General features: G+C 53.7%; 1 protein-coding gene across 1 annotated transcript; it reads left to right on the forward strand.

The window, feature by feature from the left end:
- The first annotated feature begins 4,863 nt into the window (after positions 1-4,863).
- On the forward strand, positions 4,864-14,024 carry DUSP15 (dual specificity phosphatase 15). Its single transcript, XM_026503248.4, has 7 exons — positions 4,864-5,006; positions 5,750-5,783; positions 7,356-7,438; positions 10,242-10,291; positions 11,172-11,246; positions 12,415-12,586; positions 13,474-14,024. The coding sequence occupies exons 1-7, from the start codon at positions 4,986-4,988 to the stop codon at positions 13,744-13,746; spliced, it is 708 nt and encodes a 235-aa protein (XP_026359033.2). The 5' UTR covers positions 4,864-4,985; the 3' UTR covers positions 13,747-14,024.
- Positions 14,025-15,066: the final 1,042 nt, after the last annotated feature.

The raw sequence follows: 15,066 nt of genomic DNA on the forward strand, positions 1-15,066 counted from the left end.
GAAACTGTTAAAGAAATGTGTTGTTTGTTTCTTAGCAACAGAATATAAGTTATGTAAGAATATATCGAATATATGCAAAACATTTTATTAAATGACAAATTCTTATTAAGCCTCTAGTCTATGGCATGCCTCATTCTTGACTCTATGATACAGCAATGAACAAAACCAACAAGTATCTGCCCTTGCAGAGTTTATATTCTCATAGGTAAAATGACAAAACATTGAAGGACATTAAAGAAGACCTGAATAAATGGAGGGATATACCATGTTCATGGACAGGAAGACTCACTATCAAAAAGATGTGTATTTTATCAAATTCAACCAGGACTTTTGAGAGACTTTCTCAACCCGAGAGGCAAATATCAATGGAATAATATGGGGATCCAAGAAACAGGTACTGGGGTGTGTGTGTGTGTGTGTGTGTGTTAACTTGATGTACAATAGAAGTGGCATCATAAATCAGTGGCATCATAAACCAGTAAATGGCATTGAGAAACTGTTTCCATAGGAGTGAAAAATAGATGCCTAATTCAAGCATATTAAAGGATAAATATGGCAAACAAATATTTCAGGCTATTGGAAAAAATATTAAGAATATATATATATTTATATATGGGCATCTGGGTGGCTCAGTCGATTAAGCATCTGCCTTCGGCTCAGATCATGATCCTAGGGTCTTGGGATCAAGTCCTGCATCAGGCTCCCTGCTCAGCAGGGAGTCTGCTTGTCCCTCTCCCTCTTCCCCTGCCTTCCCCTCTGCTCGTGCTGTCTCTCTCACTTGCACTCTCTCTCTAAAAATAAATAAAATCTTTTAAAAAAAAGAATATCAGTACTACGATAGAGGAAGAAGTTTAGGATGCCTTGGGAATTCGTAACAGTGGGGTTTAACCATGTTTAATTGGGGTCAGCAAGGACTGGCAGGGGGAAACAGGACCTAGTCTGGTAAAGGGGATGGGAAGAGCATTCCAGGTGAAAGGAATGACATGTGCAAAATTGGAAATCAGAGAGAGAGAAGCATGTTTGTGGAAGCGAATGAGGATCAGTGTCAAGGAAAGAGTGGGGAAGAGGGGAGAGATGAGGCTGCCAAACCCCCATGTTGTTGTTGTTTTCTTTATTACAAATGTGAAAACAGAGCCCTAGTGAGGAGAGCAGAACCAGGGCCTCCTAACTCCCAGTCAATTGCTCCGTGGTAATAATAATGACAATGATAAAATGATGATGGACTGTGTGTTGGTCTCTCTACTAGGTACTTGAAATATATCCTCCCATTTAACCTCACTACAGACCTATAGAGGTTTCTCCTCCCCATTTTACAGATGTTGAAACTGAGACGAAAGTTAAGAAACTTGCTCAAAGTTACAGAGGCAGACACCAGATCCAACAAGCCCTTGTGTGCAATGCCAAACATATTGAACGTTTTCCTAAGGGAACTGGTGAGTGTATTAGGTTCCTACTGCAGCTGTAATCACCACAAACTAGTGACCTAAAAGAACTCAAATGTAGGAGCTTACAGTTTTTGAAGTCAGAATTCTGAAGTGGGTTTCACGAAGCTAAGATTAAGGTGTCAGCAGGGCCAGGTTCCTAGGAGGCCTTAGGAGAGAATGTGTTTCCTTGCTTTTCCACGTGCATTCCTTGGCTCGTGACCCCCTTCCATCTTCAAAGCCAGCAATCATAACACTCTGACCTCTGTTTCTATCATCAGATGCCCCCCACCCTGACTCTATTCTCCTGCCTCCCTCTCTCACTCATAAGGACCCAGAGAATGACATTGGGCCCACCCGAATAACCCAGGGCAATCTTGCCATCTCATGGTCGGCTTATTAGCAACTTTAATTCCATCCACAGCCTTAATTCCCCCTTCCCATATAACATAATATATTCACAGTTTCCAGGAATTAGAGCATAGACATCTCCAGGGAGACTGTTATGTTGCCTACCACAGTGAACCATGCTGAAGGGTTTTAAGCAAGGCAGTGACAAAGTGAGACCTGCATTTTAGCATCTTCATATTCCTGGTTTTGTGAAACACTCTCTCCCTGACTTATTTAAAGCAAATGGAGCTTTGCGACAGCTAACACTTTCGAAGGCGGAACAGTTCATAGACATTAAACGTGTTAAGCCTAATAACTTCAGTTGGTGTTTTTACAGAGTTTTTAACGTGATGGAGTTCCTTCGTACGTGCAACTTGATTACTCCCCCAACAACCACGTACGAGTCCAAAGCACTGTTAATTACTGCCTCTTTGCGGAGGAGGAAACTGATCCAGGGACATTTGGTCGCCTGCCCAGGGCCACAGAACTGCTAAGGCCAGGGCCAGGACTAGGACTAGTCTTCAGACCCCTCCACCAATCTTTCTTTACGCCATCTGTGGGGTGGGCGTTCTGGGAAACTCAAGGCAGACAGCACATCCTTGGTGAAACTTTTCATGTATGACTTGGTGCCCAATAAATTTTGTTGAATAGACGAGTTCCTGTTTTCACTTCTGTGGCACAAAAAGTGGTTTTCAAGGCAGGAAAATGGGGAACGGTCTGAGAATTCCTCCCTTTCCCCCACATCCAATCTATTTGCAAGTCCCATCAGTTGCACTGCCAAAATATTAAGTCTGTCCCCTTCTTTCCAGTTTCTCTGCTCCCGCCATGTCCCAGGGCACCGCCGCCTCACTGGCCTCCCTGCTTTGCCTCTCTAATATACTCACCTGGATAGGGGCTAAAGTGACCAACTTAACACGCAAACCAGATGACAGGACCGGCCTCCCCTGTTGAATGTTCCCACCAACTTTCCATCATAGAGGAGGAAAACCTAAACTCTGCGTTATGGCCATACAGGGTCCTAAAGTCTTGGCTCCCCACTCCCTCTTTAGCCTCAAGCCCCTTGGCCACCCTTCTCTCCAGTCCCACTGGCTCTTCACAAAGGCCAAACTTTTCCCACCACAGGGCCTTTGCTTGTCTTGTTCCTTCTGCTGGAAATCTCCCTACTCTTTAAATACCTGGGTCTTTCTTATACATCAAGTCTCAGCTCAGATGTTGCCTCTTTAGAAAGGTTCTTCCTGCCTCCTTTTGTTTCCTTCACTGAAAATTGTGAGCGTTTGTAAATACTTTGTCTATTTGCTTATTTTTTGCCTTCCCTCCTAGACCTGAGATGTCCGACACGTAGCTACCAGCCACATAGGGCTGTTAAGCACACAACACGTGGCTAGCCTGAACTGAGACGTGCTGTAAGTGTAAAGTAGACACTGGATTGTAACGACTTCATACAATAAAAAGGATGTAAAATGTTTCAATAATTTTTAAATATTGATTGCATGTTGAAAGGATAATATTTTTGATATACTGGATTAAATAAAAACATTATTAACAATCCATTTCTTTCTAGTTTTTTGATGTGGCCACTAGAAAATTTAAGATTACATACACGGCCCACATTATATTTCTATAGGGCAGCGCTGGTCTACACTGTTAGCGGACGAAGGTAGGAACCGCCTCTGCCTTAGCCACCTGTGTCCCCAGTACCTATCCTATAGCAGGCGCTCAGTAAGCGTTTGTGGAATAATTTAGTTTTTATGAGAGATGAGACAGGCAGCCCCATGTACGCTGTGAATTTGAGGAAGAAAGAAATACCAAAGACAGTTTTCTCTCTCTCCAGTCACTGCATTTCAGTCTGTCAACTCTCCGTCCTGCTCTGTACCAGCATTTCCCCCGTCATCACCTGCCACTATAGATGCAGGGCTCTGTACCAGCATTTCCCCCGTCATCACCTACCACTATAGATGCGGGGCGGAGGGTGGCTGGAGGAGCGGGCTCAGCTGCTTCTATTTCAGACCCACAGGAGGGGCCGCGTCTCAACTATTTTACCTTCTTCAGCGCTGGTCCTAGCAGCCGGAAAGGGCTCTCACCCCAACACACTGAGACACGCAGATAGGGTCGCTGGGAGCCAAGGGGAGCCGCCCAGGGTCACCCAGCAGGTCAGAGGTGAACGGGGCCTGGAACCCTCTCGGGTACAGGCCTCTAACTACATCCTACTGTAGTCTCCTTTATTCCAAGGGACCCAGGTGTCTGGACGCCCCCCCCCCTTGCCTCTCTCTCCTCACATTTTACCTCTGATCTCTTGAGGCCCCTGAGGGCAGTTCTGCCTGGTCTCTGCAGAGCTACCCAAATGGCACCATCCGCATAGAGGCCAAAGTGCATGCGATGAAGGGATGGGAGGGAGGGAGGATGGATGGATGAATGGATGGACCGAGGGAGGGATGAATGGGTGGACTGGAGGATGGGAGGGCAGATGGCCGCATGAGTGGGGGAGGAGGACGTCCGGGTGGTAGGATGTCTGCATGGGGGCGGGGCAGGAGTGAGGATGCACAGAAGGAAGGAATTACCCACACAGTATCTGAATATAGGGGGACCCACAGCGATCCAAGGCCAGCCCTGGTCACGTTTCTGCTAGGAAACCGCGGCCAGGCCGAGGGAGACTTACGCTCCGCCCCGGGCCCGCAGGGAGGTCCGGGCCAGCGCCGGAGCTGGGATCTGAGTGGCCGCGCGGCCGGCAGGGGGTTCTTCCCACCCCCGCGCCCACCCCGCCCGCGCCAGACGGTGCCAGGTGGGGGGAGCGCCCCCGCCCCCACCTCCGGAGGTGGCGGCCCCACGCGGCCCAACAAGCTGCCGTTGTCCCGCGGGCCCGGGGCCCGGCACACTGGGGCTTTGTCCAGCCCCCCGCCGCGACCCACGGTGGGGGGGGCCCCCACATGACCGAGGGGGTAGGAGGAGCCTGCGGCGGTGGCGGCGGCGGCGGCGGCGGCGGCTCCACCACCATTTCCCTCCCTGGCCGGGGGTCGGCGGGCGGTGGTGGTGGCGGCGGCGGCGGCGGCGGCCGGGCAGGGGCCCCTGTTCCCCGCCAGGCTGCAGGCGCCGGGCCTGGGCCAGCAGGGCAGCTACGACCCGAGCGCTCTCCGGGCGGCGAGCTGGGGGTGCGCCCGGACCCCCGCCCCCGGGATCATGGGGAATGGCATGACCAAGGTAGGGGGCCGGGGATCGCGCAGCGCGCACCTGGCCGCCCCCAGCCCCGCCGCGGCGCCGGCTCCGCCTGGGTCGCTGTGCCCGCCTCTGACCTTCTGGCCCTCGCCCTGAGGCTCCGTGTGTCTAGATCCCTGTCTCCGGTGACTCTCTGACCCTGCATCCCTGTGTCTCTCTGCTCGCGTCTCCGTTTTTCTGTGTGTCTCTGGCCTCGGTCTCCCTGTGTCTCTGTCTCTGCCTGTTTCTGTTGCTCTGTATTTCTTGTTGGGTCTTTCCGTGGCTCTCTGTCACTCCCACACTCTCTCTGAGTCACTTTCCGGGTCTCCAGGTGTCTCTGTCTTCCTTGCCTCTGACTCCCGGGACTCTGTCTCTGGTGCTGTTTCTCCATCCTGCCCCCTCTGCCTGGGCATGACCCTCACCCTGTCCCTGCCTTCCCATCTCCTTCCTCAGAATTCCCCACCAACACCTGGTAAGTCCCCCTCTCCCTTGCCCCCCTCCTTTGTGTTCCTCCTCCCCTCCCCCCTTTCAAGCTCTCACCCCTACCCAAGCTGGCCTCCCCTAGTGCCCCCCTCCTGCCCTCCCCAGCACCTCTCACGGGGTCCAGGCCCAGGACGGGGAGGAGATTTCTCCTTGAGTCCTGAGGTCCAGACACCTGTCATGGGATGGAGATGGGTTGTGGGCCCCCAGCTAGCCCGTGGGAAGGCATGCACCCCTACCCCACTGACCCCAGCCTGTCTCTCCTGTAGGTACTTCCTGGACTCTACCTCGGAAACTTCATTGGTGAGCACTGCCCACTCTGTCCCAAGACCGTGGCACTCTGCCTGTCCCAGGCCCGTGTCCACCATTCATGCTCTGGCCCACGCACCTTGGAAGTGCTCAGGAATGGGGCCGGGGGCAGGGAAGCAATGCCAGGCTGGGAGGGAGAAGGAGCTCATGAGGACTAAGGGATATGTCGGCGGAGGGTGTCCCTAGTGCAAAGGGCTCGGAACACCTGCCAGATGCCAGGCAAGTCTGCACCTGCTGTGAGCCCCAGCCTCTCCCTCGGCACAAGGCCCACTCGCCTCTAAGGGCTCTTACAGCCCTGGGGTTCCCGGGTGAGGTCTGTTTGGGGCTGCTGCTTCTAGCTGGGAAACTGGGAACCTCTCCCTACAACCTCTACACTGAGGCGAGGTCTCTGGAGACTGGACTCTACCCCAGAAACTTGTCAGTGAGCACTATCCACTCGGGCCAAGGCCACGGCCGTCTACCTGTCCCAGGCCTGTGCTAAGAGACAAGCTGATCCTGAGACCCCACACTTTTCCATGTGGAGTCAGAGAAGGCTTCAGAGAGGAAGGGACGTCGCAGCAGGACAGGGCTTTCCCCATTCACCCCTGCCCCCCTCCCCCCTGCCCTGGCATAGATGCTCCACTCCCATAAATCTGATCTCCTCCTCCCTGGGAGCCGCCTCAGCTGTTCACGCCACTTGGTTTCTGAGTATTCAGCGAAGGGAGCTCTGGATCCTCTTGAAGCCTGTAGCCCCTGAGGACAGGGGCCATGAAGCTGCCCCCACACCCCCACGCCCAGCCAGGGCTGCACTAGTCAGCACTCGGGAAACGTGCTGAATGAAGTAGACCTCTGGAGAAAGAGGGGATATGTGTTATTTATTCTGATTCTAAAAGATCCACATACATTGGAATTCCAGCCCCCAGGGAAGGCCACTGATAGAAGTGTGAGGTTTGTCCCTGGGTCAGTTTTCATATATCTTTGTAGCTGCAGATGTAACATTTAAAACAAAAATGGAAGTCTATTCTGCATGCCATTCTCTGACCTGTTTCCTATTTAATAATACACTGTGGCCATGCTCACCCATCAGCACAGAGAGGCCTCTTCTACCCAATGGCTGCACAGCACTCAAGTACGAATACACCATTATTTATCCCGTTCTCTCATGGTGGACGGGTAGCTTGCTCCCACTTTTTAACAATTTCTGGTATGTTTACTGTTATGAGCAGTACTGCAGAGAACATCATCTTCACACAGCTTTCTGGGGGAGCAGACTCTTCTGTAGACAGGATTCCTGGAAGTAGAGTTGCTGGATCAAGGATATGCCAGGAAAGGGTGTTTGCCATGGAAGGAACAGCAGGGGCAAGGCCGGGAAGAGGCTGGGCTGTTGCTTGTGGGTACCCCAGCGACAAGACTTAAGCCTAGGGGTGTAGTGGGACCTGTCAGGCCAGGAGCAGGAGGTGGCCAAGCAGCAGGGGGCTGGCAGAGGGTGGGCCAAAGTGGAGAGGGAGGGGTGGGGAGGGGAGCTGGGCCGCGAGCTCCCACCTCTCTTGACCGACCAGGTGGGCTCAGGAATCTCGTTTCTTTCAGATGCCAAAGACCCGGACCAGCTGGGCCGGAACAAGATCACACACATCATCTCTATCCACGAGTCACCCCAGCCTCTGCTGCAGGTACTCCTTACCCCTGTCCGTGGGCTGTACACAGGTGTGGAGGGGAGCTTCAGCTCCCCACAGCACCCATTTATCAAGTACTTACTATGTGCCAGGCCCTATGCTGCCTCTCTGACCCATACTAGGTCATTCTGTTAAAAACTGCCCTGTTTTATTCAGCATCCCCATTTGATCCCTATTTGGCAACCAAGGCCCAGAGAGGTAAAGTAACTTGCCTAAGGTCACACATCCACGAAGCTAAGGAGCTAGGAGTTGACGGTCTGACCCCAGAGGCCTCACCCTGAACCTTAAAAAGCCCCTCCATGGGCTTCCCATTGCCCAACTGAACAGATGACTCACATGGATGATTCTGGGTTCTGTGTCTTGCTGTGTAATCATGAGCTGTGACTTCACCCGTCTGGGCCTCTGATCCCTCAGTCCTCTCTGCCCCCAGAGGGGCTGTTGTGAGGATGCAAAGGGGCTGCAGGGTGGTGAAGATACTTTACACTGTGAAGCATGGCCCCCACTGGAAGGATTGGTGCTGGTTTTATGGGGTCCTGGAAAAGAGGGGGTAAATGTATTCTAACAGAAGGGGAAAGTAGGAAATCCAGACCACTTCTTCTGTAATCCTGGGCACAGGACTTCTTCTTGCCGAGCCTTGGCTGCCTGATCTGTAAAATAGGAATTTTATAAAGATGCATTTATTTATTTGAGAGAGAGAGAGAGAGCACGAGCAGGAGGGTACAGGGAGAGAGAATCTCTTGTAGATTCTGTGCTGAGTGTGGAGCCCGATGTGGGGCTCCGTCTCACAACCCAAAGATCGCGACCTGAGCTGAAATCAAGAGTCACTCAACCGACTGCACCACCAGACGCCCCTAAAATGGTGATTTTATAACAGCACCTACCTTACTGAGTTGTTGAGAGCCACTTGACAGCCAACAAATTACAGCCGATATAGAAAAGTTAATCATACTCTGATCCCATAAATAGAGCCCCTTCCTCCTTCTCAGAGTATGTGTCTAAGTCCACCCACTAAAGGGGAATAACTGTGGGTGGAAAAAGGCTCTAGAGATCTGAGATCCAAACCAGGTTTTATTTTTTATTATTTTTTTTAAAGATTTTATTTATTTATTTATTTATTTGACAGAGAGAGAGACAGCTAGGGAGAGGGGGGACACAAGCAGGGGGAGTGGGAGAGGAAGAAGCAGGCTGTCAGCGGAGGAGCCTGACGTGGGGCTTGATCCCAGAGCTCTGGGATCACGCCCTGAGCCAAAGGCAGACGCTTAACGACTGCGCCACCCAGGCACCCCCCAAACCAGGTTTTAACCCAGATTTGCTGTGTGACCTCAGATAGGTTCCTTCCCCTCTCTGGGCCTTAGTTTCCCCATGTGTCAGCATTGACCGTCTCTAAGAGCAACCTCCAATAATCTGTGATTCTCAGTGTCATTCAAACAAGACATTTCCAGGTCAATGGAGTCTGATTTCGCTTTATAGGGCAGGCTCGTTTTGGAGTATTTGGAGTATCAGTCACTAGACTGCACAGGGAAGGTTGTCAAGTCATGAATAGATTGACTAATGACATGACTGCTTGCCAAAGAGTCCCCACTCCAACAGCCTTCCCTTCTTCCCACAGGCAGCCCTGCCTCCCCAACTATCAGTGAATTTACCAGTCAGGGCTTGATAATGCCGAGCAATGCCAAGGCCAAATGTGTTGCAGAGTGAAGTTGCAAACCTTGCAAAAGATGCAGGATGGTGTGACCTTGGGAAAAGCGAGTCAGAGAAGGGCTGGAATCTCACACACAGCCATTAACAAATGAGGACCTGGCCCTACAGTCCCTTAGCCAAGGCTGGTGGTGGGCCAGGCACTGGAAAAGAGTCATTTGAATATCAAAGGATTAAAAGAGTCCTTGAGAAAAGTGATTCTTGGAACAGGAGCACAAATCATCTTTATGATCGCATGTGGAGGTTAAGCGTGAAGTAAAGGAAGTCATAGCCAGTTTGTGGGAGAAATTACTGACAGTTCATCCCTTGATTATTTTAATAATTAGCACATAGTTTTATAACCACAATTAATGAGCTATAAACTTATTTTCATGGTTTTTGTTGCTTTTCAAGATAATAAAATCTGTTTTTAATAAGACCTTTAAAAAACCTTTTTTGGGGACGCCCGGGTGGCTCAATCCGTTAAGTGTCTGCCTCCGGCTCAGGTCATGATCCCAGGACCCTGGGATCGAGTCCCAGATCAGCCTCCTTGCTCAGCGGGGAGCCTGCTTCTCCCTCTCCCTCTGCCTGCCATTCCCCTTGCTTGTGCATGCTCTCTCTCTCACTCTCTCCCTCTATGACAAATAAATAGATTTTTTTTAAAAACCCACCTTTTTAAAATAAGTAATCTCTCTACATCCAACGTGGGGCTCGAACTCACAACCCTGAGATCAAGAGGCACATGCTCTACCAACTGAGCCCGCCAGGTGCCCCTGTTTTGCCCTTTGTTTGGTGTAATTTTGTAATCGTCATTTGGAGGAGAGTCACCGTTAGTGGCCCTTTCCCACCTATTAAATAAAAGGTCCCTGAATCCTTTTTATCAAGTCCTCATGCCCAAGTCACCTATGAGGTTAGGATACCACCTTCTCAAAAGGTTCTTGAACCACAGACAGAGTTGGGAGGCGCTCAGAGGTGCTATCTACCCTCTTTGGATAGAGGCGGCAACAGTGGCTCAGAGAGGGTCAGGACCCGGCCTGGGGTCATGAGGTGCTTGGGTGGCCCTGGCCATGGCCAGAGGTGCAGCCAAGGGCCCCCAGTGCCCACGTGTGTTTTGTACTTGCAGGACATAACCTACCTTCGCATCCCTGTGGCGGACACCCCTGAGGTACCCATGTAAGTTCTCTGGAGGCACCAACAAAGGGGTCTTCTGCGGTGGTGGTCGCAAGGGCGGGGGGTGGTCTGGGGGAGGGCAGAGAGGACTCACGCCAAGAAAGCTGTCCTGGGGACCCTAGCACAAGTGCTCACTCAGACCTATGTTTGATTCTGTCTCAGCTACGCCCTTGCCTATGCCCCTGACCAAGACCCTTAATCTCCCAGAGCTCAGTGTCTTCAGCTGTGAAATGGAGAGAGTACCCTGTCTAAGGACCAGACACCCCAGCAGATTTGAAGGGGTCAGGCTCAGCCAGTTCCTGGCCCTGGAGTTAAGACACCTGGGCTCCAGCCAGACTTTGCTGTGTGACCTTGCACAAATTGCTTCCCCTCTCTGAGATCAGATGGCACAGGCTGAGGATCCAGGACAGGGCCTGGCATATAACAGGGACTCAGAAAGCAGTGTTTCTGTGTTATGAGCAGCAGTGCCTCCCAGCCTGGGAGTGACCCAGACAGACACTCCTCCCAACCCATTGCTGACCAGCATTGTTCCCAGCTGCTCTGATTGCAGACCCCACAGGAGTGGGACTCCTCTGTCTCCTCTCACCCATGTCCTTGAAAGACCAAGATAAACCCTCCATGAAACTAAGATCACAGAACCCACTGGAGAGGTGCTCCTGCCTCCATGGTGGGATTTCTCATCACTGGCCTCTCTCACTGCCTGAAATACCACTGTTGTTGCTTCACACACCCCTCCACTTGTACGATACAACAGGCCCCTGTTCGCTGCCTGAGCTGGCTGCCCTGAGGACCCAGGGCTCTTGACATCCCATCAGTGCAGAGGGGTACAATTCCTAGGAGACCTGCCGCCCAATGCTCCCTACCTTATTGCTTTCTTCTCTAGCAAAAAGCACTTCAAAGAATGTATCAACTTCATCCACTGTTGCCGCCTCAATGGGGGGAACTGCCTTGTGCACTGGTGAGTTAAGAGAGGAATGAGGGGACAAGTAAGGGGCTGTCCTCCGTCACACCCACACCCTCCATCACACCTATGGGGAATGAGGGACCTGGGATGGACTTTCTCCAGCCCGTTGCCATGCATGACCGTCCGCCATTCATCTGATGGAGGCTGATCGGGGGCTCCATCCAGAGCTCTGTCCCTTACCAGCTGTGTGGCCAAGGCCAAAGAGCTGTTTCTTCCTGAGACTCCCATTTCCTCCTCTGTAAAATGGAGAAAAGACTGTTACCTGCTGGGTTACCAGGAGAAATAGGTGAGGTCACGCAGGTAGCCCAGCACCCTCCAACCGTTCTGGCTCCCTCTCCTTCCCTCCAGGCTTTTGAGGGAATAGGGCAGAGCAGTGGGGGAACCCCAGGCTGGGAGACAGGACTCACAGCCTCCCCCCCCCCCCCCCGCCGCCGCCCCGCAGTTGGTGTCATTCATCCCATAACTCCCCACGGAGCACCTACCCTATATGCCGGGCTCAGGGCGGCTCTGCCAGAGCCCTAGCCCTAAGAACAGCTCCTGCAGCCTGTCACCCTCTGCCCCTCCTTCCCCAACTCCAGCTACCCTGGCCAACTCCCCACCCTTCAAATCCACCAGCTCCCACCTCGCGGACTTAGTACACTGCCCAGAACATTCTTGACGGACCCTTACCCATCTTTCAGAACTCAGCTTGATGTCACTTCCTTGGAAACCCCTTCCTTAATCCCTCCCCAGCCCCTCCACTAGATTAATACCTTTTCCTATATGATCTCTTAGCCCCTGGACTCCTCTTCAGAGCAGTTACCACCACCTGACATTGTTTCCCTGGTTAGTGGCCATCTCTCCCAACCGTCCCGTAAGCGCCAGGACAGACCGTGTCTGTTTTATTCCCACTATATTCCCAGTTCCTGAAAAGTAACAGATGGTCAGGAAATGTTTGTTGAATGAATGAAGTGATGTTTCCACTCAGGCCACTGATGTGGGAGAGTGCCCGGGGGATACTCCAGGTGGAAGGAACAGCATGGGCAAAGGAGGTGGGGAAACAGCTCCTTTGTGATGGGAGCTCAGAGGCCAGGGTGGGAGAGCTGAGGTGGGGAGGGGGTTCTGGGGGCAGGGCATGGAGGAGATTGTGCCTTACTCGAATCCTGGGGGGCGGGTATCCCAGCTTTGCAGGCATCTCCCGCAGCACCACCATCGTGACGGCATATGTGATGACTGTGACGGGGCTAGGCTGGCGGGACGTGCTTGAAGCCATCAAGGCCACCCGGCCTATCGCCAACCCCAACCCAGGCTTTAGGCAGCAGCTGGAAGAGTTTGGCTGGGGCAGTTCCCGGAAGGTAGGGGCTGGGGCGGAGGCAGGAGCTGGGCAGGGCTGGGAGACTCTTCTTCCCGCTTGAGTTGAGCACTGATCGGAAAGAAGATAACCTGTGCTTCAGACCTGACAGGAGATTTTTCTGGGGGTCTCGAACTCGTGACCCTTGAGCTAATCTAGCCTCCAGGTGTATTTTGTTTGGTCTGCCAGATGTTTTCTTTTCCTTTTTAGTTTAGAATTTGGATGCCTTTGGGCCAGACTGTGGACCCTTTCATTTGCCTGGGTCCCAGCATTGCCTGCTCTACCTGCCTGGAGCCTGAAGGCATTCGAGTGTTTGACCCTCTGGGGAGAAATGCCCATTCCCTACACCACCCCTCGGTCCTTGATGAGGCCAAAGCATCTCCTTCTCTTATGCCAACTGGGTGGATGGCACATGGAGATGTCAGGAACCAACGGCCTCCTGGGAATAAGGGATGAGAGACAGAGGAGCAGCGGGGGCAGGAAGGCTCTCCCAGGTGTCAGGCTGGTACTCAGAGGCTTATCTGCAAGTCCGCTTGAGGAAAGAGGCAGGCAGAGGCCAGTGTGTTTGGGGTTGTTGCTCAAGGAGGAGGGTTCATGTGGTCCCCCCTGGGCCGGGGGCGGGCGGGCGTTGCTTTAGCAGGTCTGGAAGATGGAGTGTCAAAGGGGAAGGGGGCTCAGGAGAGGGAAGGGACTCAGAGGAGGAGGGGGCTCCGCGAGGGCGATGGAAACTCAGAAGGGCGGGTAAGAGGATGCTCAGGAAGGGGAGGGGCCTAGCGAGGGGTGGGGAGCTCGCACAGGGGCGGAAGCGACGAGGACTGGGTGGGGGGGACCGGCCGGCAGCCTGGCACCGACCGACCCCCGGCTCCCCTCCCCCCCACACCCCCCCCCCAGCTCCGCCGGCAGCTGGAGGAGCGCTTCGGAGAGAGCCCTTTCCGCGACGAGGAGGAGGTGCGCGCGCTGCTGCCGCTGTGCAAGCGCTGCCGCCAGGGCCCCGCGGCCGCGGCCGCGTCCCCCGCGCCGCACTCGGCGGCCTCCGAGGGAACCCTGCAGCGCCTGGTGCCGCGGCCGCCCCGGGAGGCCCACCGGCCGCTGCCCCTGCTGGCGCGCGTCAAGCAGACTTTCTCTTGCCTCCCGCGGTGTCTGTCCCGCAAAGGCGGCAAGTGAGGATCCCGGCCCGCCGTGGCGCCCCTCTTCCTTCCGACCGGAACCCCTCGGGGCTGTCTGGGCCCCCCACGGCCTCCAGGACGGGCCCAGAGCCGGTGGGAGCCCCGCGGCGGCCTGAGCCCTGCCCCTGCCCCTGATGCCCGCCCTGCTTGTCTGCGTCCGCAGTCTGTGTGTCCTCCATCCGTGCGTCTCTGTGTCTGGGCCGGCCTGCTGCAGCCACTTGGTGCCTTAGTCCTTGGGCTGGGGGGAGGGGGCACCCGGGCCTCCACCCTTAAAGGCAGCGGGAGTGGGAGTGGGAGTGGGTGGTGGGCGGGCGGGTGGATGGGCCTGGAGGATATTAAAGAGACACAGAAGCTGTCTGTCGGAGCTCCTCCTAGTCATTCAGTAAGGGGCAGGGATGCAGGACCATGCCTGGGGCTGGAGCCCGCAGGAAACAGGGCTGGGAGAGGGTCTACATGCCCTAGGGTCTGGAGGAGCCTGCCACCTCCCAAAAACTTCTCTGCGCGGGGCTGAATTCTGGGACTCCTTTCACTGCCCCCTCCATCTCCTGAAAAGGCCCCTGAATCCCTCCTTCTCTCTGAAACCGCTTCCCCCTCTGAGCCCTGCTCACCAGCTCCCTCCGCCTCCCTATTCACAAATACTAGCTAGCGCCTCCTTCGTGCTTGACTTTTTCTATGCGTGAGTTCACTTCGTCCCTGGAAGGAAACTGAGGCTCAGAAAAGGTAGGCAGCTTGCCAGAGGACAGCTAGAGTAGGGGAGGCTGGATTTGAACCGAGGCAGTCTGTGTCCCATGGCGGCTGTTAAGAAGCAGTTCCTTGGTGCCCATTTAATCAGATTCTTGTAGGCCTTTTGGGGGTGACTTGTATAAGCTCTTTATATATTTTGCATATTAACTCCTTATTGGATATATCATTTGCAAACATCTTCTCCCATTTAAGACCCTTTCCACTTAGAGCTTAAAAGCCAGGGGGCAGCCACGGAGGAGGGAAGGCCTCGGGGCACCCCAAGCAAGCAGGAAACTGATCCAAGGGTGAACAGAGGTCATTGGAGCTGAGTTTTCTGAACTAAAAGTAACATGGAGTTGAGAGGGGTCTGAAAAAATTCCAATCTTAAATAGCCTCCTGTATGGGGTCCCCGTTATGCACCAAGCACTGTGTTCAGGGCTGTGGGGGAAGCCCACATTCCACGACTGGGGGCGGGAGGATGGATGAAAATGTCCTCACCTGATGCCCAGCCTCCTCCTCAGGAAACTGAGGTTGACGTCCAAGGTCACCAGCTGGCAAGCAGCGGGGCTGGGATTTGAATCCAGGCAGTCTGGCT

This window comes from Ursus arctos, unplaced genomic scaffold, assembly GCF_023065955.2.
Source record: "Ursus arctos isolate Adak ecotype North America unplaced genomic scaffold, UrsArc2.0 scaffold_16, whole genome shotgun sequence".
NCBI classification, from domain to species: Eukaryota; Metazoa; Chordata; class Mammalia; order Carnivora; family Ursidae; genus Ursus; species Ursus arctos.

Coding starts and splice junctions, on each gene's coding strand:
- DUSP15 (XM_026503248.4), top strand. CDS start 4,986: ATGGGGAATGGCATGACCAAG. Junction 5,007..5,749: donor TGGGGAATGGCATGACCAAG/GTAGGGGGCCGG, acceptor TCTCTCCTGTAG/GTACTTCCTGGACTCTACCT. Junction 12,587..13,473: donor GCTGGGGCAGTTCCCGGAAG/GTAGGGGCTGGG, acceptor CCCCCCCCCCAG/CTCCGCCGGCAGCTGGAGGA.